This window comes from Oratosquilla oratoria, unplaced genomic scaffold (assembly GCF_046742065.1).
Source record: "Oratosquilla oratoria isolate Oo_2021 unplaced genomic scaffold, ASM4674206v1 SCAFFOLD141, whole genome shotgun sequence".
NCBI lineage: Eukaryota > Metazoa > Arthropoda > Malacostraca > Stomatopoda > Squillidae > Oratosquilla > Oratosquilla oratoria.
This window is the reverse complement of record NW_027467497.1, coordinates 251,652-273,167: the sequence shown is the minus strand read 5'-3', so window position 1 is coordinate 273,167 and position 21,516 is coordinate 251,652. Positions and strand designations below refer to the sequence as shown.

Below are 21,516 nucleotides of genomic sequence, written 5' to 3'. Positions count from 1 at the left end.
AAGATAATGGAAGAGGGAGGAAAAATAGTTATGATGGGCGACTTTAATTGCAAAGAAATCTGCTGGGAAGAAATGACAGTAAAGGGTGGAGACGGCTCATGGGGAAATGCTCTACTTGAGATGGTTACTGACCATACAATGACACAATGGATACAGGAGAACACTAGGTATAGAAATGAAGAAGAGCCATCGAGACTAGACCTAGTAATTACATCCGAACCTAGAATAGTGGACAAGATTGAATATAAAACACCAATAAGTAAAAGTGACCACATATTGATTGAACTGGAACTTAATGAAGAAAAATATATGAAAAGAAATGAACAATATAGAAAAGGAAGAATGATGTATGAAAAAACAAACTTTGATAAAATAAGAGAATTCTTTCAACAAGAAAACTGGGAAGAAATATACAAAGAAGAAACAACAGTAGAAGAGAAATGGAATATTTTGACAAAAATTTACAAAAAAGGAGTGGAAAAGTATGTCCCAAGACAAAAACAAGAAAAAGAATATGTAAAATGCTGGTACAACAAAAGCTGTAGGGAGTTAAAAGACAAAAGAGACAAAGCCTGGACCAGATGGAAAAAAGACAGAAGACCTGAAAAATGGAAAATATATACCTGTTATAGAAATGAATATGTACAAATGTGCAGAGAGGAAAAGAGAAAATATGAAAAAGATATCATAGAAAAGTGTAAAGATCAACCAAAACTATTCTACAGATTTGTAAACAATAAACTGAAAAACAAACAAGACTTGGAGAAATTAAGACAGGAGGGAGTTGAATACACTGAGGAAATGGAAATGGCGGAAATTATGAACAAACATTTTAAATCAGTGTTTACAAGGGAGAACATACAACCTGAAGAGAACGAATGGAAAGAGAAAGTCCCCCCTATGGAAGAAATAGAAGTAACAAAGAATGAAATATTAACACACTTGAGTAATCTTGATGTCAGAAAATCGCATGGACCAGATGAAATAGCAAACTGGATACTGAAAGAATGCAGGAATGAACTGGCAGACAAAATACATAGCATACTAAATAGTTCCTTGAAAGAAGGTAAAGTTCCAGAAGATTGCAAAAAAGCAAATATAGTACCTATATATAAAGGAGGAAATAAAGAAGAACCTACCAACTATAGACCAGTCTCTCTAACAAGTACAATAGCAAAAATTTGTGAAAGAATTATCAAAAGTAGATGGGTAAAATATTTAGAAAAAAACAAAGTGTTAAATCCAAGGCAATTTGGATTCAGACAAGGACGATTATGCGTCACCAATTTAATATGTTTCTATTCAAGGCTAATAGATATAATACAAGAAAGAGATGGATGGGCGGACTGTGCATTTTTAGATCTAAAGAAAGCTTTTGACAAAGTACCACATAAGAAGTTGCTTAAGAAATTAGAATATGAAGGAGGAATACAGGGCAAACTACTAAATTGGATGGAGGACTTTTTGCAAGAAAGAAAAATGAGAGTAGTGATAAGAAACCAGCACTCAAAATGGGATGAAGTAATAAGCGGTGTTCCGCAGGGAACAGTTCTGGCCCCAATAATGTTTGCTATATATATTAATGATATGGATGAAGGAATTGAAAGCTATATGAGCTTCTTTGCAGATGATGCAAAATTACTGAAAAGAGTGAAAACTGAAGAAGATTGTGAATCACTACAGAGAGATCTAAATAAAGTACAAGAATGGAGTAGGAAGTGGGAGATGGAGTTCAATACAAAAAAGTGTAGTATAATGGAATTTGGAAAAAGCAAAAACAGAATAACAGGAGCATATAAATTGGGAGAAGAAGGAATAAAAAAAGTAGAAAATGAGAAGGGCCTGGGAGTCATTGTTATGAATAATATGTCACCTGAGAAACATATAAATAAGATTTTTGGAGAAACTTATAATTTAATAAGAACAATCAAAGTTGCATTTACATACCTGGATGAAGAAATGGTGAAGAAAATCCTAATCACCCTGATAAGACCAAGATTGGAATATGCAGCAACGATATGGTCACCAAGTACAAAAAAATGTATAAAAAAACTTGAAAGAATACAAAGAGCAATTACAAAATTGGCACCAACACTCTCAAAACTATCATATGAAGAGAGACTAGCAAAACTTGAGCTACAGACACTAGAGCAAAGAAGAGAGAGAGGAGATTTGATAGCTATTTACAGAATCATGAAAGGCATAGAAATTACTGATAGAGAGAATCTGATAAAATGGGATGACAGAAATACAAGAGGACACGGAAAGAAAATAAAAAAAGACAGCTATAGAAGAGATTTGAAAAAGAACAGCTTTCCTCACAGAGTAATAGACAGTTGGAACAAGTTAGATGAGAAAGTGGTGTGTGCAAAAACAATACATGAATTTAAAAATAGTTTAGATAAAATGAGATATGAAGACGGAACCCCACGAGCATAGCTCCCCTTCCCGTAAAATACAACTAGGTAAATACAACTAGGTAAATACACACATATATATATATATATATATATATATATATATATATATATATCATCATATCCATTATTAACATTATTACTTATTATTAATGTTTTTTTAAGAGAGGGTAGAGTGCTGGAGGACTGGAGGAGTGCCTGTATAGTTCCACATTACTAGGGAAAGGGGGACAAGTATGAGTTTCAGAGGGATCAGCTTGTTGAGTGTAGTTGGGAAGGCTTATGGGAGGGTCTTGATTGAAAGGATTAGGAGAGGAACAGAGGGAGTAATTGGTGAGGAACAGTGTGGTTTTAGGACAGGTAGGGGTTGTGTAGATCAGATTTTTGTGGTAAGACAGATATGTGAGAAAGCTATTGGAAAAGGTAAGGATGTTTTGGGGGCTTTTATGGATCTGGAAAAGGCTTATCACAGGGTAGACAGGAAGGCACTGTGGGAGGTACTGCAGGTATATGGGATAGGAGAAAAGCTGTTAAGAGCAGTCAAGAGTTTTTATGAGAGTAGTAGAGCTTGTGTTTGGATTAGAAATGGAGAGAGTGAATGGTTTTAGGTAAAGGTGGGATTTTGTCAGAGATGTGTTATGTCGCTCTGGCTGTTCAATCTAAACATGGATGGGGTGATGCAAGAGGTGAATGCAAGGGGGGTCAGGGGTTGGAGATGGTTAAAGAAAATGGAAAAAAGTGGGAAATAAGCCAGTTGTTGTTTGCTGACAACACTGTGCTTGTAGCAGGATCAGAGGAGGGATTGAGGAAGTTAGTGACAGAGTTTGAGAAGGTGTGTGAAATGAGAAAGCTGAAGATAAATGTGGGTAAAAGTAAGGTGATGAGATGTACAAGGGGAGAGAGTGACAGCAGGCTGGAAGTGAGCATTAACCTCTTCACTCCGGGGCACATCGCACGTCTGGCAGCATTAGCTGCCCGACATGCAATGTTGCGTCATAATAATCGCATTATAAAAAATAAAGTCAGTGCCCAATCGTTCGTTCTCTTTCACCCATGAATTTTGACAACCATAGAAAATATGATGAAGCCAGTTTAGAGAGAATGGAGGTTACGTAGGTACGACTACAATAAATATAATCAAGACGCCGACGTCGGCATCATCGCGTATACACTTGCTCCTCATGACGCCTATGCAGGCGTCACTTTATGGAAGTGGTTAAGGGTGAGAGACTGGAGGAAGTGGATAGTTTTAGATTCTTGGGTGCGAATGGGGCAGGAAAGGGAGGAGTGGGGGTGGAGGTAAAATGTAGATTGAGAGAAGCGAGTAAGTGCCTTCGTGGATTAAAAAGTATAATGAGAAATAGACATCTGGGAATGGATGCTAAGAGGATATGAAGGAGTGATTGTGCTGACAGCACTGTATGGGGCAGAAACATGGAACATAAGAGAGGAAGAGAGAAGGAGTTTGAATGTGTTTGAGATGAAATGTCTGAGAAGCATGATAGGGGTTACTAGGCTAGATACCGTGAGAAATGAGGAGGTGAGAAGGAGAACAGGGGTGGAAATGGAGCTGAGAGATAGGGTTGATCAAAGAGCATTAAGAGGGTTGAACACATAGAAAGAATGAGTGAAGAAAGATTAGTAAAAGAGGTGTGGAAGACAGAGGTGTAAGGAGTGAATATGAGGGGGCATCCTAGGATGAAATGGATGGATGGGGTGAAAGGGGCATTACAAAAGAGAGGAATGTCTGTTGAGGAAGGATGGGAGAGGACAGAAGATAGGGGTGAATGGAGAAGGGTTGTGTATGGATGATGCTGTGATGCATGAGTGGGTGGGGGATGGGGGGTGAGGAAGTATGTATGAGAAAAAATTTGATGCAGCCTGAAAGGATTTCTCCCCGTCTTCTCCATTTCTGCATGAGGGGATGGAGAGGGGGGTTGCTGAATTACTGAAGTGGCCTTGCTGTGGATATGCTGTGTCTTGTGACACTGCTTCTGACCCAGGGCAGTGGACAGGATGCAGGGATGACCTGTCATCCAGGAGGTACCAAGATAAGACGGAGGGAGGAATGGAATGGGTGGGAGTGGTTTCTATGCCTTTTTTCTTTTTGGCTACCCCCCGTGTAAGGGGGGAAAGCCTTTGGTGTATGTATGTATTACTTTCCACACATTGACCAAACATTAAACACCTATTCAAAACTTTCTACATAATTCATCACATGCCATTGGTATTAGCACCTGTTTCCAAAGTAACAAAATATACAAGAAGACCAATAAGTAATGACTTAACCAAAATATGTCCACTAACCTGAAAGTAACTCCAATACCCTTGACAACGCCAGTGGCAAGCATGATGATAACACTAAGGCCATACACAAGTTGATACATCCAAAGCATGGGATGGTCAGTAATATAGCCATCCAGCTCATCTTTCTCATATTCCATTATGTGTTCTGTCATATTGAAAACCCGCTCCTCCCGTTTACCATCTCCCTGTCAAAATAGAACAGCATGTTAACCAAAATTGCGTACAACATATGAATGCATCTTACATGCACCAGAGACCTTTACACTCTCATAAGGGGGGTGAATGAGTAAAAGCACACACACATGTCGGTCGAAGTGACAATGAAGTTAGGAGCTCCTGGAAAACTTCAAGTTTCATCGATCTCAAAAATGAGGGAGTACCTTTGTTGTATTAATAGGGAAGGGGAAAGCTTGTGGTGTAGTGGGAAGGTGAAGAAAAAGGTAAAAGAGAGGGATTACTGAAGAAAATGGAAGGAAATGAGGAAGGGGACGAACGGGCCCCGAATGTTAGAAGGGGTATTAACAAAAGGGGTGCAGAACAAACAGATGAGGAAGAACAAGGAAGCAGAAGTGTCAAAAGCAGAAATATAGATAATAGCAGATCAAAGTAAAGAGAAGAAAACTGCTTTTATAGATTTAATGAGGGAGGTGACAACCTCCCCCGACTAGTAAATCTAGAGAAACTAAAAAAAAATGAACGAAGCATGGGAGGTTAGGTTTAGCCAATTAACACTAGTTACCCAAAGAGATAGACTGGAAGAACTAAAGAAGGAGAATCAAAACCTAACTAACGAAATGGAAGAATTAAAAAGACAGTTAAGAGAAGTAAAGAATGAGAATGAGGAATTAAAGAGGAATAATAAAGAGAATATGTCTAGATAAAATGAGATATCAAGACGGGATACCACGAGCATAGCTCCCCTTCCCATAAAATACAACTAGGTAAATACACCCTAGACCAGTGGTTGGCAACTCTTATAGCTAGAACAAACTTTTTTTTTTTTTTTTTTTTTAATTTAACTTCTTCAATGTCAAATTCGCACGCACAAACCATCTTTGTGTACAATGCATCACACTACTCACACTATAAAATATAAAGTCACTGCTGTATTACTTGTTCTCTTTCACTCAGAGTAAAAATAAAAACAGAAAATGTGATCAAACCAGTTCACAGAATTTGGGGTCACTCAGCTACAACTACATAATAAATATAATGAAGATGCTGATGCTGGCATCCTCGTATACCCACTTGCACCTCATGACGCCTACATAGGCGCCATATGGAGGAGGTTAATAAAAATGATGTGCTGTCAGAGGTGCAATACAAAAAATAAGTTCAGATTAGGAAAGATATTTCTACACATGATAACTGATGTCTACAGATCTTTTCACAGATCTTTTCAAAGTTGAATAAATATATATACAGGGATTTCTTTAATTAATTAGACGAGTTCAAATATGCATTTTTGAAATAAAATGAGGTAAAATAACCTAGTAATTTTTTAATATTACACAGATTATTTAGAATAACACAATATCAAGGAAATCAAATTGTGTGTGGCTGGTTTAGTTCCATGATGTGACCACCAGGTGTTCCCCATGTGTACTGGCAACATGTCCCCAGGTGCAGCACTCAAAGCTCATTGTTACCTATACACCACTAGTTTTAATGTCTCTTTCTGCTCTCTGTGCCTTTACTGCAATTTTTACCATGGCATTTAAGTGCCTTTTGACTTCTGCAGCAAGTGGCAGCACACTGAAGATATCTAGGAAGACCTTAACCCTAGACTGAAAACTAGAAGTCCTAGAGAGAATGGATAAGGGGCAGAAAACTTTCAGGATTGTGGACACATTGAAGCTGAATGAGAGCACAATAAGGACCATAAGGAGTAATGCCAATAAAATTCATGCCAGTGCTAAAACAGGAACTCCAATGAATGGTTCTAAAGTTTCATATGCTCATCCTGTAGAGATGTAGCATACGGAGAAAATGTTAGCCACACATATAGATAATCAGAACAAGACACACATGCCCATATGCTTCAATTTAATACAGGCAAAGGCAAAATCAATCTACCACACACACAAGGAGGATGGTAGAAATGGGAAATGAAGTTTAATACCGAAAAATGCAAAGTATAGGAAATAGGCAATAGCAGCAAAAGGCCATCCTTAAACTATTCAGTAAGAAATGAACCCATTACAAAAGCAAAAAAGGAGAAATATTTGGAAGTAGGATTGTGAGAAAGACAAAAACTACTGCAGAGGATTAAAGTGACATTTCACTATATGAATGAAGGCATGATGAAAAAACTCATTAAAACCCTGATATGTCCAAGACTGAAATATATGTCAGTAGTATGGTCCCCACACAGAGTGAAGGATATAAGCAAGATTGAGAGAATACCACCAAAAACCCATGCGTAGTCATATAGCGAACATTCCAAATTATTGGAAAACAATAAAGGTGCCAAATGAGTTACTGAAAGAGGGTGGAAACAGTAATCATGGGCGATATTAATGCAAAAGACATGATTTGGGAAGAAATGATAGTTAAAGGGGGAGATGAACTTTGGAGCAACATTCTACTAGATATGACCATTGAATACACCCTAACACAATGGGTTAAGGAAAATACTAGATATAGAAACAATGAGGAACCATCGAAACTAGACCTAACATTAACTTCTGAACCAGATATTGTAAACAGAATGGAGTATAAAACACCAATTGGAAAAAGTGACCATATACTAATAGAGTTTAAATCAAAAGAACAAAACAACATAGATAGAAATGGTAAACATAGAGAAGGAAGATTTATGTACAACAAAACAGACATTGTAAAACTAAGGATATTTTTAAAAAATGCAAATTGGGATAGGTTCTCTAAAGAGGAAACAAATATGGAAGACAAATGGAACATATTAAAAACAAAGTACAAAGAAGGAATTAACAAATATGTAAAAAAAAAAAATATATATATATATATATATATATATATATATAATAAGGATATTTTTAAAAAATGCAAATTGGGATAGGTTCTCTAAAGAGGAAACAAATATGGAAGACAAATGGAACATATTAAAAACAAAGTACAAAGAAGGAATTAACAAATATGTACAAAAAAAAAAAAAAAAAAAAAATATATATATATATATATATATATATATATAATATATATATACATACATATACCAAGGCTTTTTCCCCCTTACAAGGGAGGTAGCCAAAAAGGAAAAGGCATAAAATCACTCCCACCCAGTCTATCCCTGAATACACTCCACACCCCTCCACCCTCCCTCTTATCTTAGCACCTCCTGGACGACGGGTCATCCGTGCACCTTGTCCACTGCCCTGGGTCAGAAGCAGTGTCGCAAGACACAGCACATCCACAGCAAGGCCACTTCATTAAATTGGCGACCCCCCCTCTCCGTCCCCCCATTGTATAAAAGGAGAAGATGGGGAGAAATCCCTTCGGGCTGCATCAAATTTTTCTCACACATACTACCTCACCCCCCATCCCCCCGCCCATTCCACCTCATGCATCACATCATCCATATACAACCATTCTCCATTCACCCCTGTCTTCTGTCCTCTCCCGTCCTTCCTCAACAGACATTCCCCTCTTCCCCAAAGCCCCCTTCACCCCATCCATCCACCTCATCCTAGGACGTCCCCTCATGTTCACTCCCTCCATATCTGCCTTCCATACCTCTTTTACCAGTCTTTCTTCACTCATTCTTTCCATGTGTCCAAACCATCCTAATACTCTTTCATCAATCCTATCTCCCAACTCCCTTTCTACCCCTGTTCTCCTCACCTCCTCATTTCTCACTCTATCTAGCCTAGTAACCCCCATCATACTTCTCAGACACCTCATCTCAAACACATTCAAACTCCTCTCTTCTTCTCTTATGTTCCATGTTTCTGCACCATACAGTGCTGTTGGCACAATCACTCCTTCATACAAAGGATTACAAAGGCTGAGCATGCCGACAGGAGACCTTTTGATCCATATCTAGGTCGGATGCGAAAAAAAAAATCATATTAATAATAAAATAATAAATAAAAACTATGATAATGTAAATAACAAATAAAATACATAAATAAATGCATAGGTATAGTTAAATAATAAACAAACAGGTAAATAGTAAATAATAATAAATTGACATATAACTAATAATAAATGAAAATCAGACAGACAAATGATAACAAAACAAAAACAAACAATATAAGATAAATTATAATCATTACAGCATCTTACTTAGGTATTTATCTAAATGATTCTTAAAGCTTCGAACTGAACTACATTGCACTACCTGTGCAGGAAGTTTATTCCATTCATTAACTACATGGTTGGCAAAGTTGTTTCTACCTACTTCCAAATTGAATCTATTTCCGGACAGTTTGAGACCATTGTTTCTTGTCTGATTCTCATTCAATGTAAAAATTTGGTCACTTTTGATGTTGTCAATTCCCTTTAGAATTTTAAAGACCTGTATCAAGTCACCTCTGAGTCTACGCTTTTTTAGGGAAAACAGATTCATATGTTTTAGTCGATTTTCGTATGATTTATTTTTGATATTTGGAATCAGTTTTGTGGCTCGCCGTTGTACTTTTTCCAGTCTGTCAATGTCTTTAATGAGATTTGGTGACCATACGGAAACAGCATATTCCAAATGTGGACGAACTAACAATTTATATAGCTTGTTAATGAGTGATGGACTTTTGAAATCAAAAGATTGCGCAATCAGTCCTAGAATCTTATTTGCTTTCTCAGAGGCTGAAATACACTGCTTGGATGGTTTGAGGTCGTTACTGATAATTACGCCGAGATCTTTTTCACTATCCACTTTTGTTAACGAATTTCCAAATAACTTGTAATCGTACTTACTGTTATTTTTACCTATGTGCATTACCTTGCATTTACTTGTGTTAAATTTCATTAGCCACTTTTCAGACCATTGCTGTAATTGATCTAAATCTTCTTGAATATGTAATTGGTTTGAGTGATCATTTGCCACTCCGCACAGTTTTGTATCATCAGCAAATTTGGAAACAGTAGATTTTAGTCCATGGTCTATATCATTTATATATACTATGAATAGAAGTGGCCCAAGAACGGAACCCTGAGGAACTCCACTTGCAACACTTTTCCATCCAGAAGTTTTTCCATTTAAAACAACTCTCTGTTTTCGACCATTCAACTAATTACTAGTCCAACCTAATAGGCTACCACTTATTCCATGTAAAGCTAATTTAGTAAGTAGTCTTTCGTGTGGGACGGTATCAAAAGCTTTTGCAAAGTCTAGATATACTAAATCTATATTGTTTCTTTTGTCATAATTCGAGATAACTGTGTTGTAGAATTCGAGTAAGTTAGTCACGCAAGAACGTTTCCGTCTGAAACCATGCTGGCTATCATTTATCAAATGGTTACTTTCTAAATGATGTTCGATAGCATCTCTGATGATAGTTTCCATTATTTTTCCTACGATTGAAGTCAAACTTATAGGCCTATAGTTATTTGGTTTCTTTTTGTCACCTTTTTTTGAATATGGGAGTAACGTTAGCTAGCTTCCATTCTCTTGGGACATCTCCGGATATGATGGATTTCTTGAAAATAATTTCTAATGGAACAACAATCTCATTTTTCATTTCCTTTAAGATTCTTGGATGCCAACCGTCAGGCCCTGGTGTAATAATAACTTTGAGTTTGTCTATACACCTTTTAATTTTTTCTTTTGTTATATTTACTGTAGTAAGTTTACCCCAGACTTTTCACAGGTTTCAGTTTGGAATTCACTTTGAGGTGTTTCGTTTACGAATACCGAGCTAAAATAATTGTTTAAGATATTACACATTCCTTCATTTGAATATTCAAGTTGACCGTCAGCAGATAATAGTGGACCAATGTGATTCCTAACAACCTTTTTATCTCTAATGTAACTATAGAATTCTTTGGGATTCTCTTTAGATTTATCAGCGATGTTCATTTCGTATTGTCGTTTTCTTTTTCTTATTGTCTTTTTTAAATCTCTCTGTATTGATACATAACTTTCATAGTCATTAGATGCACCCGAGCACTTATATTTCTTATAAGCCTGTCTCTTTTTAGCAATACTTTTTTCAGTTTCTTTGTCGAGCCACTTTGGGCGAGCCTGATTTGGGGGATGTCTGTCCTTAAAAGGAATGTAAGTTTGAATCATCTTAGTGAGCGTATTTTGAAATATTTCCCACATCTGATCTACAGGGATGAAGGTGAATCAGTCCGTTGTGCCATGGACCGGGCTGTGGGTGTGCGTGTGTGTGTGTGTCTACGTGAGTCAGCTGGGGTGTTGCATGATGTCTGCGTCACTCCCTATGTGGTTTACAGTTGCGTTGGGTGAACTCTACCGAGAGGCACTGCATCCAACAACTAAATAATAAGCTAAACGGATTAAAAAGGATCTAATGAAGGCTAAATGTGAAAATGAAAAGATGATATCGATGATAATACCAATAGTGAGAACTTAAAAGAAAGAGGTACATACATACCAAAAGCTTTCTTCCCCCTTACACGGGAAGTAGCCAAAAAACAAAGGTATAAAAACCATTCCCACCCATTCCATCCACTACATACTCCACCCTCTTATCTTGCCACCTCCTGGATGACGGGTTATCCCTGCATATTGTCCACTGCCTAGGGTCAGAAGCAGTGTCGAAAGACACAGTACATCCACAGCAAGGCCATTTCATTAATTCAGCGACCCCCCGCTCTCCATCCCCTCATGTAGAAAAGGAGAAGACAAGGAGAAATCCCTTCAGGCTGTGTCAATTTATTTCTCATACATACTTCCTCACCCCCCATCCCCCACCCACTCCCCTTCATGCATCACAGCATCATCCATAAACAACCCTTCTCCATTCACCCCTATCTTCTGTCCTCTCCTGTCCTTCCTCAACAGACATTCCCCTCTTTCCCAAAGTCCCTTTTACCCCATCCATCCATCTCATCCTAGGTCCCCTCATGTTCACTCCTTCCACCTCTGCCTTCCACACCTCTTTTACTAGTCTTTCTTTACTCATTCTTTCCATGTGTCCAAACCATCCTAATACTCTTTCACCAACCCTATCTCCCAACTCCCTTTCCATTAAAACTACACCCAAAGACCTTTATTACACACAGATACTCTCTTCTCTTCCTCCACAACCACCAAATACCAGCCTCCGGAAACATATTCATAATCATATCACTCACCGCTCCATTAACACACTGAAAGACAACACACTGCTGCATGCCAGACCCCCTGATATCCACCCTTCTGAATCCTCTCTCCCACGAAAGGACAGAGTCCACTTGGCCAGACTGCGATGCGGTCACCACCCAGCACTTCTAAGCTACCAGAAGAGGCTGGACGACCATGTTGTGAACAGCTGCTCAGGATGTAACACTTCACCCCATACCATACAACACATAACGGAAGACTGCATTATACACAATCATGCACGCAAACAACACAACATACACTCTATAAAGGATTTGTGGGAAAACCCAGTTTCGGCTGTGGCCTTCCTTGGGGAGACGGGACTGCTCGGACAGACAGTCTAGGGAACGACAACAACAACAACAACAACTCCCTTTCCACCCCTGTTCTCCTCCTCACCTCATTTCTCACTCTATCCAGCCTAGTAACCCCCATCATACTTCTCAGGCATTTCATCTCAAACACATTCAAACTCCTCTCTTCCTCTTGTACAGTGCTGTCAGCACAATCACTCCCTCATACAATCTTCTCTTAGCATCCATTCCCAAATGTCTATTTCTTATTACACTTTTTAACCCACCAAGGCATTTACTCGCTTCTCTCAATCTATATCCTACCTTCACCCCCACTCCTACCTTTCCTGCCACATTTGCACCCAAGTTTCTAAAACTATCCGCTTCCTCCAGTCTCTCTTCCCAGTCTGCTGCCACTTTCTCCCCTTGTATATCTCATCACCTTACTTTTACCCACATTCATCTTCAGCTTCCTTCTTTCACACACCTTCTCAAACTCTGTCACTAAGTTCCTCAATCCCTCCTCTGATCCTGCTACAAGCACAGTGTTGTCAGCAAACAACAACTGGTTTATCTCCTACTTTTCTCCATTTTCTTTAAACATCTCCAATCCCTGACCCACTACACTTACATTCACCTCTCGCACCACCCCATCCACATATAAATTGAACAGCTAGGGCGACATAACACATCCCTGACAAAGTTCCACCTTTACCTTAAACCACTTACTATCTCCATTTCTAATCCTGACACATGCTTTACTACTCTCGTAAAAACTCTTGACAGCTCCTAAAAGCTTTCCTCTTATCCCATATATCTGCAATACCTCCCACAGTTCCTTCCTGAGGGAGTATGTGTGAGAAATAATTTGATGCAGCCCAAAGGGATTTCTTCCCGTCTTCTCCTTTTCTGCATGAGGGGATGGAGAGGGGGGTCACCAATTTAATGAAGTGGCCTTACTGTGGATGTGCTGTGTTTTGTGACAATGCTTCTAACCCAGAGCAGTGGGTGAAATGCAGGGATGACCTGTCATCCTGGAGGTGCCAAGATAAAAGAGGGGATGAGGGTGGAGGGGAGTGGAGTGTGATAGGGATGGAATGGGAGTGGTTTTTATGCCTTTGTTTTTTGGCTACCTCCCTTATAAGGGAGAAAATAGCTTTTGGTGTATGTATGTATTTACATATCAGTAGAATAACTTAGGTTGATCCTTACATTTGTCTATTATGTCTTTTTCATAGTTTCTTTTTTCTTCCCTGTGTATTTTTGCATATTCATTTCTTAGTTTTATATTTGCCACTTTCCATTTTTTTCAATCCTTTCCAATCTTTGTAAATTTTCTCAGCCTCATGTTGATTACCCTCCAATAGAATTCCTTGCTTTTGGTCTCTGTTCTCTTCGTGCTTTTTTTCTTAGCTTCATCTTTTTGTGTCTTCTTTTTTTCTAATTCCTCAACACACATTTCTTTTTATCCATATCTTGTTGTAGTGTTTGCTCCTTACCAACCTGGTTGCTTTTTTTAGTATCTCTTCTATTTCCATTTGCAATCTTAGTTTTATCTTTAGGGGTCGATTTCTTTCCTTAGAATAATGTCCCATTCTATATACTTCATCTATATCTTTACTTCCCAATCACCATCTTTTATTTCTTTTAAAATTGATATTGTGGTTTCTTTTTTCTGCTTTTTCTCTCATTTACCTCGCCAGACCATATTTTTTCCTTAGTCCATATACAATACATTTTTTTGTATCCACTGCATCTCTAACCCAATTTGTGTTTTCTTTAGTTACTTTTGTATTTTCCTGCATCTGTTGCTGGACTTCTTTAAAGCAATTTTTTCATTTTCTCTGTTTTCCTTCTATTTCTTAATCTTTTGTTTACTTTCCTCACCTAAGTTTTCTTCAATTCTTTCAGTCATTTCTTGTATATTATTTACCTTTTTTTTTTAAGTTTTCATTATTGGTAGTCTCATTAATTTTCATCTTTTCATTTTCATGCTTAACCTCTATCATATAATTTTACATAATTATCTTGAATTCTGTTCTTAGTTCTGAGTTTGTTTTTCTTAGATCAGATACCTCGATGTTTGCTTGGGCTAAATATTCCAATACCCGGTAATTCTACAATTTCTTTCCTTAGTTCCATGAACTCTTTCTCCCGCCATTTTCTATTATTACTCATTTCCCTTTCCATGTCCTAAGATTTGACTCAAATTTCTTCTCTCATACTTACCAAAGTCTGAAAATTATTCTTCATTATATATTTGATGCCTCACTGGTGTCTCGATTGGTCTGTTTACATTGTACTTTGGTGTGGCGCCCCTAGATGTCTCTCCTATTGAGTCAACTTTTGATTCAAAATTATCATTATTTTCCTGCATTTTCTCTTATTAAGTCAAACTAGCACTGCAGACAATTCATTATGGACAGCCACAATTGCTCCCTCTCCCATTCAATACAAACCAGGCCTCCTTCTTTTGTTGTACAATTAAGAATTTTCATCTTCTATGGAGCACAAATGAAGAGATGCTTACGATTCCAAAGCTCACCAGTGTGTGTTCCAAAGCTAACCAGTGTGTGTGTATTTACATAGCTGTATTTTACAGGAAGGGGAGCTATGCTCATGGTGACCCATTTTTATACCTCGCAAGATCAAGTTTGTTCTTAAATTCTCGTACTGTGTTTGCACACACTATTTTTTCATCCAATTTGTTCCATATATCTATCACTCTGTGTGGGAAACTGCTCTTTTTCAGGTCTCTTCAGTAGCTGTCCTTTTTGAGTTTCATTGCATGCTCTCTTGTTTTACCTCTGTCCCACTTTAATAAGTCCTCTCTATCCAGGCATTCTTTTCCTTTCATAATTCTGTAGACAGTTAGTAGGTCCTCTCTTTCTCTTCTTTGTTCCAGGGTCGGCAATATCAGTTCCGCTAGTCTTTGTTCATATGTTAGGTTTGAAAGTGTTGGGGCCATATTTGTCGTTGCTCTTTGTATTCTTTCTAATTTTCTTATATATTTTTTTTGTACTGGGTGACCATATCAACATTGCATATCCCAGTTTTGGCCTTATCAGTGTTTGTAATATTTTTTCATCCTTTTCTTATCCAGGTATTTAAAGGCCACCTTTATTGATCTCAACAAATTGTATGTTTCTCCGACTATTTTATTTATATGTTTATCTGGGGACATGTCTTGGTGATGATTACTCTTAGCTCCCTTTCTGAATTTACTTTCTTTACTTCTTTTCTGTCAATCTTATACTGTCCTGATATCCTATTCTTGCTTTTCCCAAATTCAATTATACACCCACTCTTCGTTCAACGACCTACTCGGTTAACGACAACTCGGAGTAACAACAGGCTTTATGACAGACCAATATTCGTTTAACGTAAATCTCCCGAAGTTACGACGTCGTGTACGATAATTAAGTTGGCTGAGGCAAATTTGTATGATGTTATAAATCAACTTGTACGGTGGATATTAGCTGTGAGGTAAAGTGTTCTGAAGCTTAGGTCTACATTACCATCCTGCAAGCTGGAAAAACTACCTGGGGTACAATATATACCGGTAGTGGTAAATTTTTAGTTTCGACCAAGGGCGCAATATAGCAATAGATAATTAATTATTAATTTTCTAAATTATAATGTATCAACGTAATATGCAATTTTGTGAGCGGAAATAAAAAAAAGGTGCTAAAACAAATTTCGTAAGTAACGAAGTCATGTCGGACGAATGGTACACCATGTTTGTTATGATAGATGCCGATGTCGAGGAAATGAAAGGATGATAAATTCGCCTAACCTAAACTAAACTAACCTAACCTGTGTTTGATAAATCATTACCTGCAAATTAAATGTCATCCGGCTCGTCCTCGTTGTCGTCGTCGTGAGAGACGTTGGCAGACGACAAGATGGCGACCCGATCCTATGCTACCGACTTCGTTCATTAGCATATTTTCTTGTAGCATGGTATTTTTTACTTTCATTTCCGCCCACAAAATGACATATTACGTTGATACATTTTAATTTACAAAATTAATAATTAATTTTCTATTGCTATATTGCGCCCATGGTCGAAACTAAAAAAAATACCCCGGTATTCAATATGGAATGTCAGCATACGTGGATTTGGTCATATACGGTAATTTCGGGAACCTAACCACCGTAAATAAACAGTAAATAAAGCTTTAATGTACTGTATAAAAGAGGGAAATACACGAAAATAAAGATACATGTATTGCTGGACATTGTACACACAGTACATGTACGTATACACTTTCGCTTAACGACCAATTCGGTTAACGACGGCGCGCTGGTCCCAATTGTCATCGTTAAACGAGGAGTGGTTGTACAGCATTTCTTGATGTTGAATTCTACTTCCTATCTCTTGCTCCACTCTGAGACTTTGTTCAGATCACTCTGTAATGAGTCACAGTCTATTTTGGAGTTTATTCTCTTTAATAACTTAGCATCATCTGCAAAGAAGTTCATGTAACATTCAATACTTTCGTCCATGTCATTCAAATATATAGCAAATATTATTGGAGATAGTACTGACCCCTGTGGGATGCCACTACTCATTTCTTCCCATTTTGAATATTTGTCTCTGAGCACTACTCTCATTTTTCTTCCATGTAGGAAGTCCTCCATCCAATTCAATAGTTTTCCATGTATGCCTCCTATTGTTTCCAGTATATATAACAATTTTACCTTATGTAAATTTTACCTTTTGTAAATCCAGGAAGGCACAGTCTACCCAGCCATCCCTTTCTTGCAATATATCTATCAATCTTAAATAGAAACAAATCAAATTAGTGGTACATGATCTTCCCTGTCTGAATTCAAATTGCCTTGGGTTCAGTATATTGTTCTCCAGATATTTTGTTCATCTACCTTTGATGATTCTCTTAAGAATTTTAACTATTGTACTTGTTAGGGACACCGGTCTATAATTTGTTAGATCTTCCTTATTTCCTACCTTATATATTAGCATTTTTCCATTCTCCTGGTAATTTTCCTTCTTTGAGTGAGCATTCAAGTATTTTGTATATTGTTCCTGTTAGTTCATATATACATTCCTTTATTATCCAGTTTGCAACTCTGTCCGGGCCATGTGATTTGTTAATATCAAGCTTTAATATTTTATTCCTTATTTCATTCTGAGTACTGTAATATCTAATTCCTTCATTGGAGGAAATCTTGTTTCATTTCTTTGATCACAGTTTTGTAGATTTTCTTCTTTGGTGAATACAGATTTGAAATGTTTGTTCAAAATATCTACCATTTCTATATCTTCTTGTGTATTCTCTGTTACCTTGACATAATTTAAGTATTTCCTGTTTATTTTTTAGTTTGCCATTTACATATCTATAAAATAATTTGGGTTGATCTTTACATTTGTCTATTATGTTCTTTCCATAATTTGTTTTTTCTTCCCTACGAATTTTTACATATTCAAGCAGCCAATACCCCGTCTGGGGTATTGGCTGCTTGTTATTGTGGCAAAGTAGCATGTAGTTGATACTTTAGGGTCTATATAGCTCTTCTCCCGCAAAATACAACTAGGTAAATACCCAACTCCCTGCCCATGAGATTTGGAGTACTGTAACAACTCGCAGCACAGAGATACTGAGGTTATTTCAGTCCTGGGCGGGATTCGAATCCGGACCACTGTAGTGGCAGCCAGGAACTTTAACCACTGCACCACAAGGTGTGTAAGGGGATGGTGACTCTTCATCCTCAAGGTGCCAAAATGGGAGGGGTAGTATGAAAAACTTTTGGTATTATATGCTTTGACATGGCAATCATCCTTACCAGGAGGATTGTGGTATTTATTATATGTACACTTAGCTATCCTGCTTTTCAGGTAGTTTTTAAGTTACAAATAAAATCACTGTGCAAAACTTTAGGTGCTTCACATGTCTGAGGCTTTCAAATGATCCATACATGTGTATTAGTGTCAAACAAAAAATATGCATCCTTACCTCATCTAACCAGATTTTGAGCCACACACCATTGAAGAGCCTTGCCAAAGTAAAAATAATAATGGCAAGCAGGATGATGATGGCCATGCACCAGCCTCCACTAACCTGTACCAGAAAAATATTCAAATATTTAGTCTTTCATTGATTCTGTATGGTGGTCATGAACGTCCATGGTATAAAAAAAGAAAGGTAAATGACAGAAAGAAAATCTAAACAGATTTATCATGGTGGTGTGAAGCAATGAGCATGTCAGATGTCAGCTCTCAAGACCACCACAAAGAGGTACCCATCATTGATTCCTAATTACTGGAACAAAACAGGTATACATTAAAAGGTCCTTTCCTTCTTATAGGGAAGCTGGTCTACTCAAAACATTGTCTCACTGTAGTAAAAAAAAAACATGCCTTTTCCTCTCTTTCATCCTGGCTCCACAGTGATTACAATAATGACATCAATCAGGGTGCAAGTGAACATGCTGCAACCTCCATGGCAAAACTCTTTCTGCCCTGTGTTGTGCCCATTACCCCCCACAGCAGCACCCCTAGCAGTTTAATGACAGTTAAAATGACATGGGACTTAACTACACTCTCCTTTCACCAATCCCATAGGACCAACTACCTGTATGTGGTGATTCTGCAAGATGGACAGCAAAGCTACCAATTTTAAACCTTGTCAATCCTTTCACCTTCATCAGAAGGTGTAGCCCTGAACACCTGATACTTGGTCTCAGGACAGAGTTCCAGATCTTTCTCAACCACTTAAATGAACCAGCCTTGCTGTGGATGTGCTATGCCTTGCTGCATTGCTTCTGACCCAAGGCAGTGGGTGAGATACAGAGATTATGAGTCATCCATAAGGAGCTAATATGAAAGGAAGGAAAGGGTGGTGGATGGGAGTGGAATGGGTGGGAGTAGGTATTTGATTTTTTACTTTGGCTACCTCCCTTGTAAGGGGGAAAAAACCCTTGCTATATGAATAGATAGATTTAAGACACAGAGAGCTGATAATCAGCAACTGCTCCCATTCTTCTACCACTTTCTGATGGTAACATAGAAACAGTCCCCTGCAACTACAATACGGACAACAGTCCCAGAGAGCTCTATGGGAAGGTCCAAGCATCATTGCCAGCCACTGTAGGGTCGCATGTTTTCCATTTAGTGATATACAAGATAGGGAGATATGGTTGATGAAAGAGTATTGGGATGGTTTGGACACATTGAAGGAATGAGTGAAGAAGAATTGGTGAAAGAGGTGTGGAGGGCAGAGGTGGAAGGAGCAACTAAGGATGAGATGGATAGATGGGGTAAAATGGGCATTGGGAAAGAAGGGAATGTCTATTGAGGAAGGAAGGGAGAAGAAAGAGGATAGGGGTGAGTGGAGAATGGTTGTGTATGGATGATGCTGTGATATATGGGAGTGGGTGGGGGATGGAGGGGTGAGAGAGTATGTGTGAATGATATTTTGATGCAGCCCAAAGTTATTTCTCCCCATCTTCTATATTTTTCTGCATGAGGGGACTGAGAGGATGTCGCCAATTAAATGAACCAGCCTTGCTGTGGATGTGCTCTATCTTGCTGCATCACTTCTGACCCTGGCCAATGGGTGAAATGCAGGGATGTCCTGTCATCCAGGAGAAGCCAAGAAAAGCGGGAGGAAGGGTGGTGAATGGGAGTGAAGTATGTGAGGATGAAATGGGTGGTAGTGGATTTATGGCTTTGACTTTGGCTACCTCCCTTGTATGGGGAAAAATGCCATTGGTATATATAAATATCTATGTATGTATGATATTTCAGGCAACAATTAATCAATATCACCCATTCTACACTCATCCAAAAATCTTTTGTTGTCCCTTCTACCTTAGCTCCTTGTGGATGAAGGGTCATCCCTGTCACCTGCTCACTCCTCAAGTCTGAAGTACTGCAGCAAGACACACCATCTCTACAGCAGGGTGTGACAACCAAAGCTGGTTTACCTCTACTGTTTTATTACACGCTGACCCTCCCACCTCATCCACACAAGAATTTACAGAGCAGACTAGAAGAAAACCCTCCAGACTATATCAGTTCCTCACTCATTCTCAACCACTCTCCACTCAAAAGGAAGCAAGAAAATTATCCTCTCCCACATTGATTTTATAGGACCAGTACATGCTAGTAACAAATTCAAATAAATTTTCTTAGAATTCATGATTAATTATGAATTAAATACTTTCTCAGCCACTATACCATGTATAATTCTAAAACAAAAAACAAAAAAAACAAAAACTATTTTACAAACCTTAATGAAAGTCAGGTAAACTTCTCTATTGACAGATCCTTCATATTTTGTTTCAGCTTTGATCAACTTGCCATCTCTTTCTTCAGTTTCTGTAAAGGAGAAAAAATTATATAATACACTTTAACAGAATCTTATAATTATAAAGAATCACATATAAAAGTTCTTGTATAAACTTCCATGGACATGGTTTTGCACATAAAAGTAAATCATGTAAGATACATACATATACCAATGGCTTTTTCCCCCTTCCAAGGGAGGTTGCCAAAGTCAAAAGGCATAAATCCACTCCTACCTATTTCATCCCCACCCACTCCACTCCCAATCACCACCCCTCCCTCCCTCTTTTCTTGACTTCTCCTGGATGATGGGTTATCCCTGCATCACACCCATTGCCCTGGGTCAGAAGCAATTCAGCAAGACACAGCACATCTACACCAATGCCACCTCATTTAATCAACAACCCCCCATCCCCCACCCACTCCCTTCCATGCATGTCAGCATAATCCATACACAACCATTCTCCACTCACCCATACCTTCTGTCTTCTCCCTTCGTTCTTCAACAAACAACCCCCTCCTGCCCGACACCCCTTTTATCCCATCCTTCTGTCTTCTCCTCATCCATCACATAAGAACAACAAATAAAAAAAATCAATTTAAAATCCATGCAAGTTCTTTACTTTTGATTTCTAAACTTTAAATCCTCTATTTCTTAACTTTAAATCAATTTCATCATATATATATATATATATATATATATATATATATATATATATATATATATATATATACCAAAGTCTTCTTCCCCTTAACATAAAGGAAAGTAGCCAGTCAAGGTATACACCATCCCTGACCCATCCCACTCCCATCTATCACCCAATTGTTTCTCTTTCATTTCAGCTCCTTGTGGATGACAGGTCATCCCTGTCTCCTACTCACTGCCTGGATAAGAAGTAATGTAGCAAGATATAGCACATCCAGTACAGGACCAGCCCC

The 21,516-nt window shown here is 38.1% G+C and overlaps 1 protein-coding gene across 3 annotated transcripts in view; it reads right to left on the bottom strand.

Annotated features, from left to right (window-relative positions):
* The window catches only part of LOC143022695 (ATP-binding cassette sub-family C member 5-like), a 285,549-nt gene that overhangs the window by 57,117 nt on the left and 206,916 nt on the right, over positions 1 to 21,516 (bottom strand). For all 3 annotated transcript variants that reach the window (XM_076181025.1, XM_076181024.1, XM_076181026.1), the window contains 3 exons: positions 20,522 to 20,610; positions 18,245 to 18,349; positions 4,725 to 4,909 (listed from right to left, as the gene is read on the bottom strand). In XM_076181025.1, coding sequence (XP_076037140.1) covers positions 4,725 to 4,909; positions 18,245 to 18,349; positions 20,522 to 20,610 — 379 coding nt within the window. The remainder of the gene's footprint in view (positions 1 to 4,724; positions 4,910 to 18,244; positions 18,350 to 20,521; positions 20,611 to 21,516) is intronic.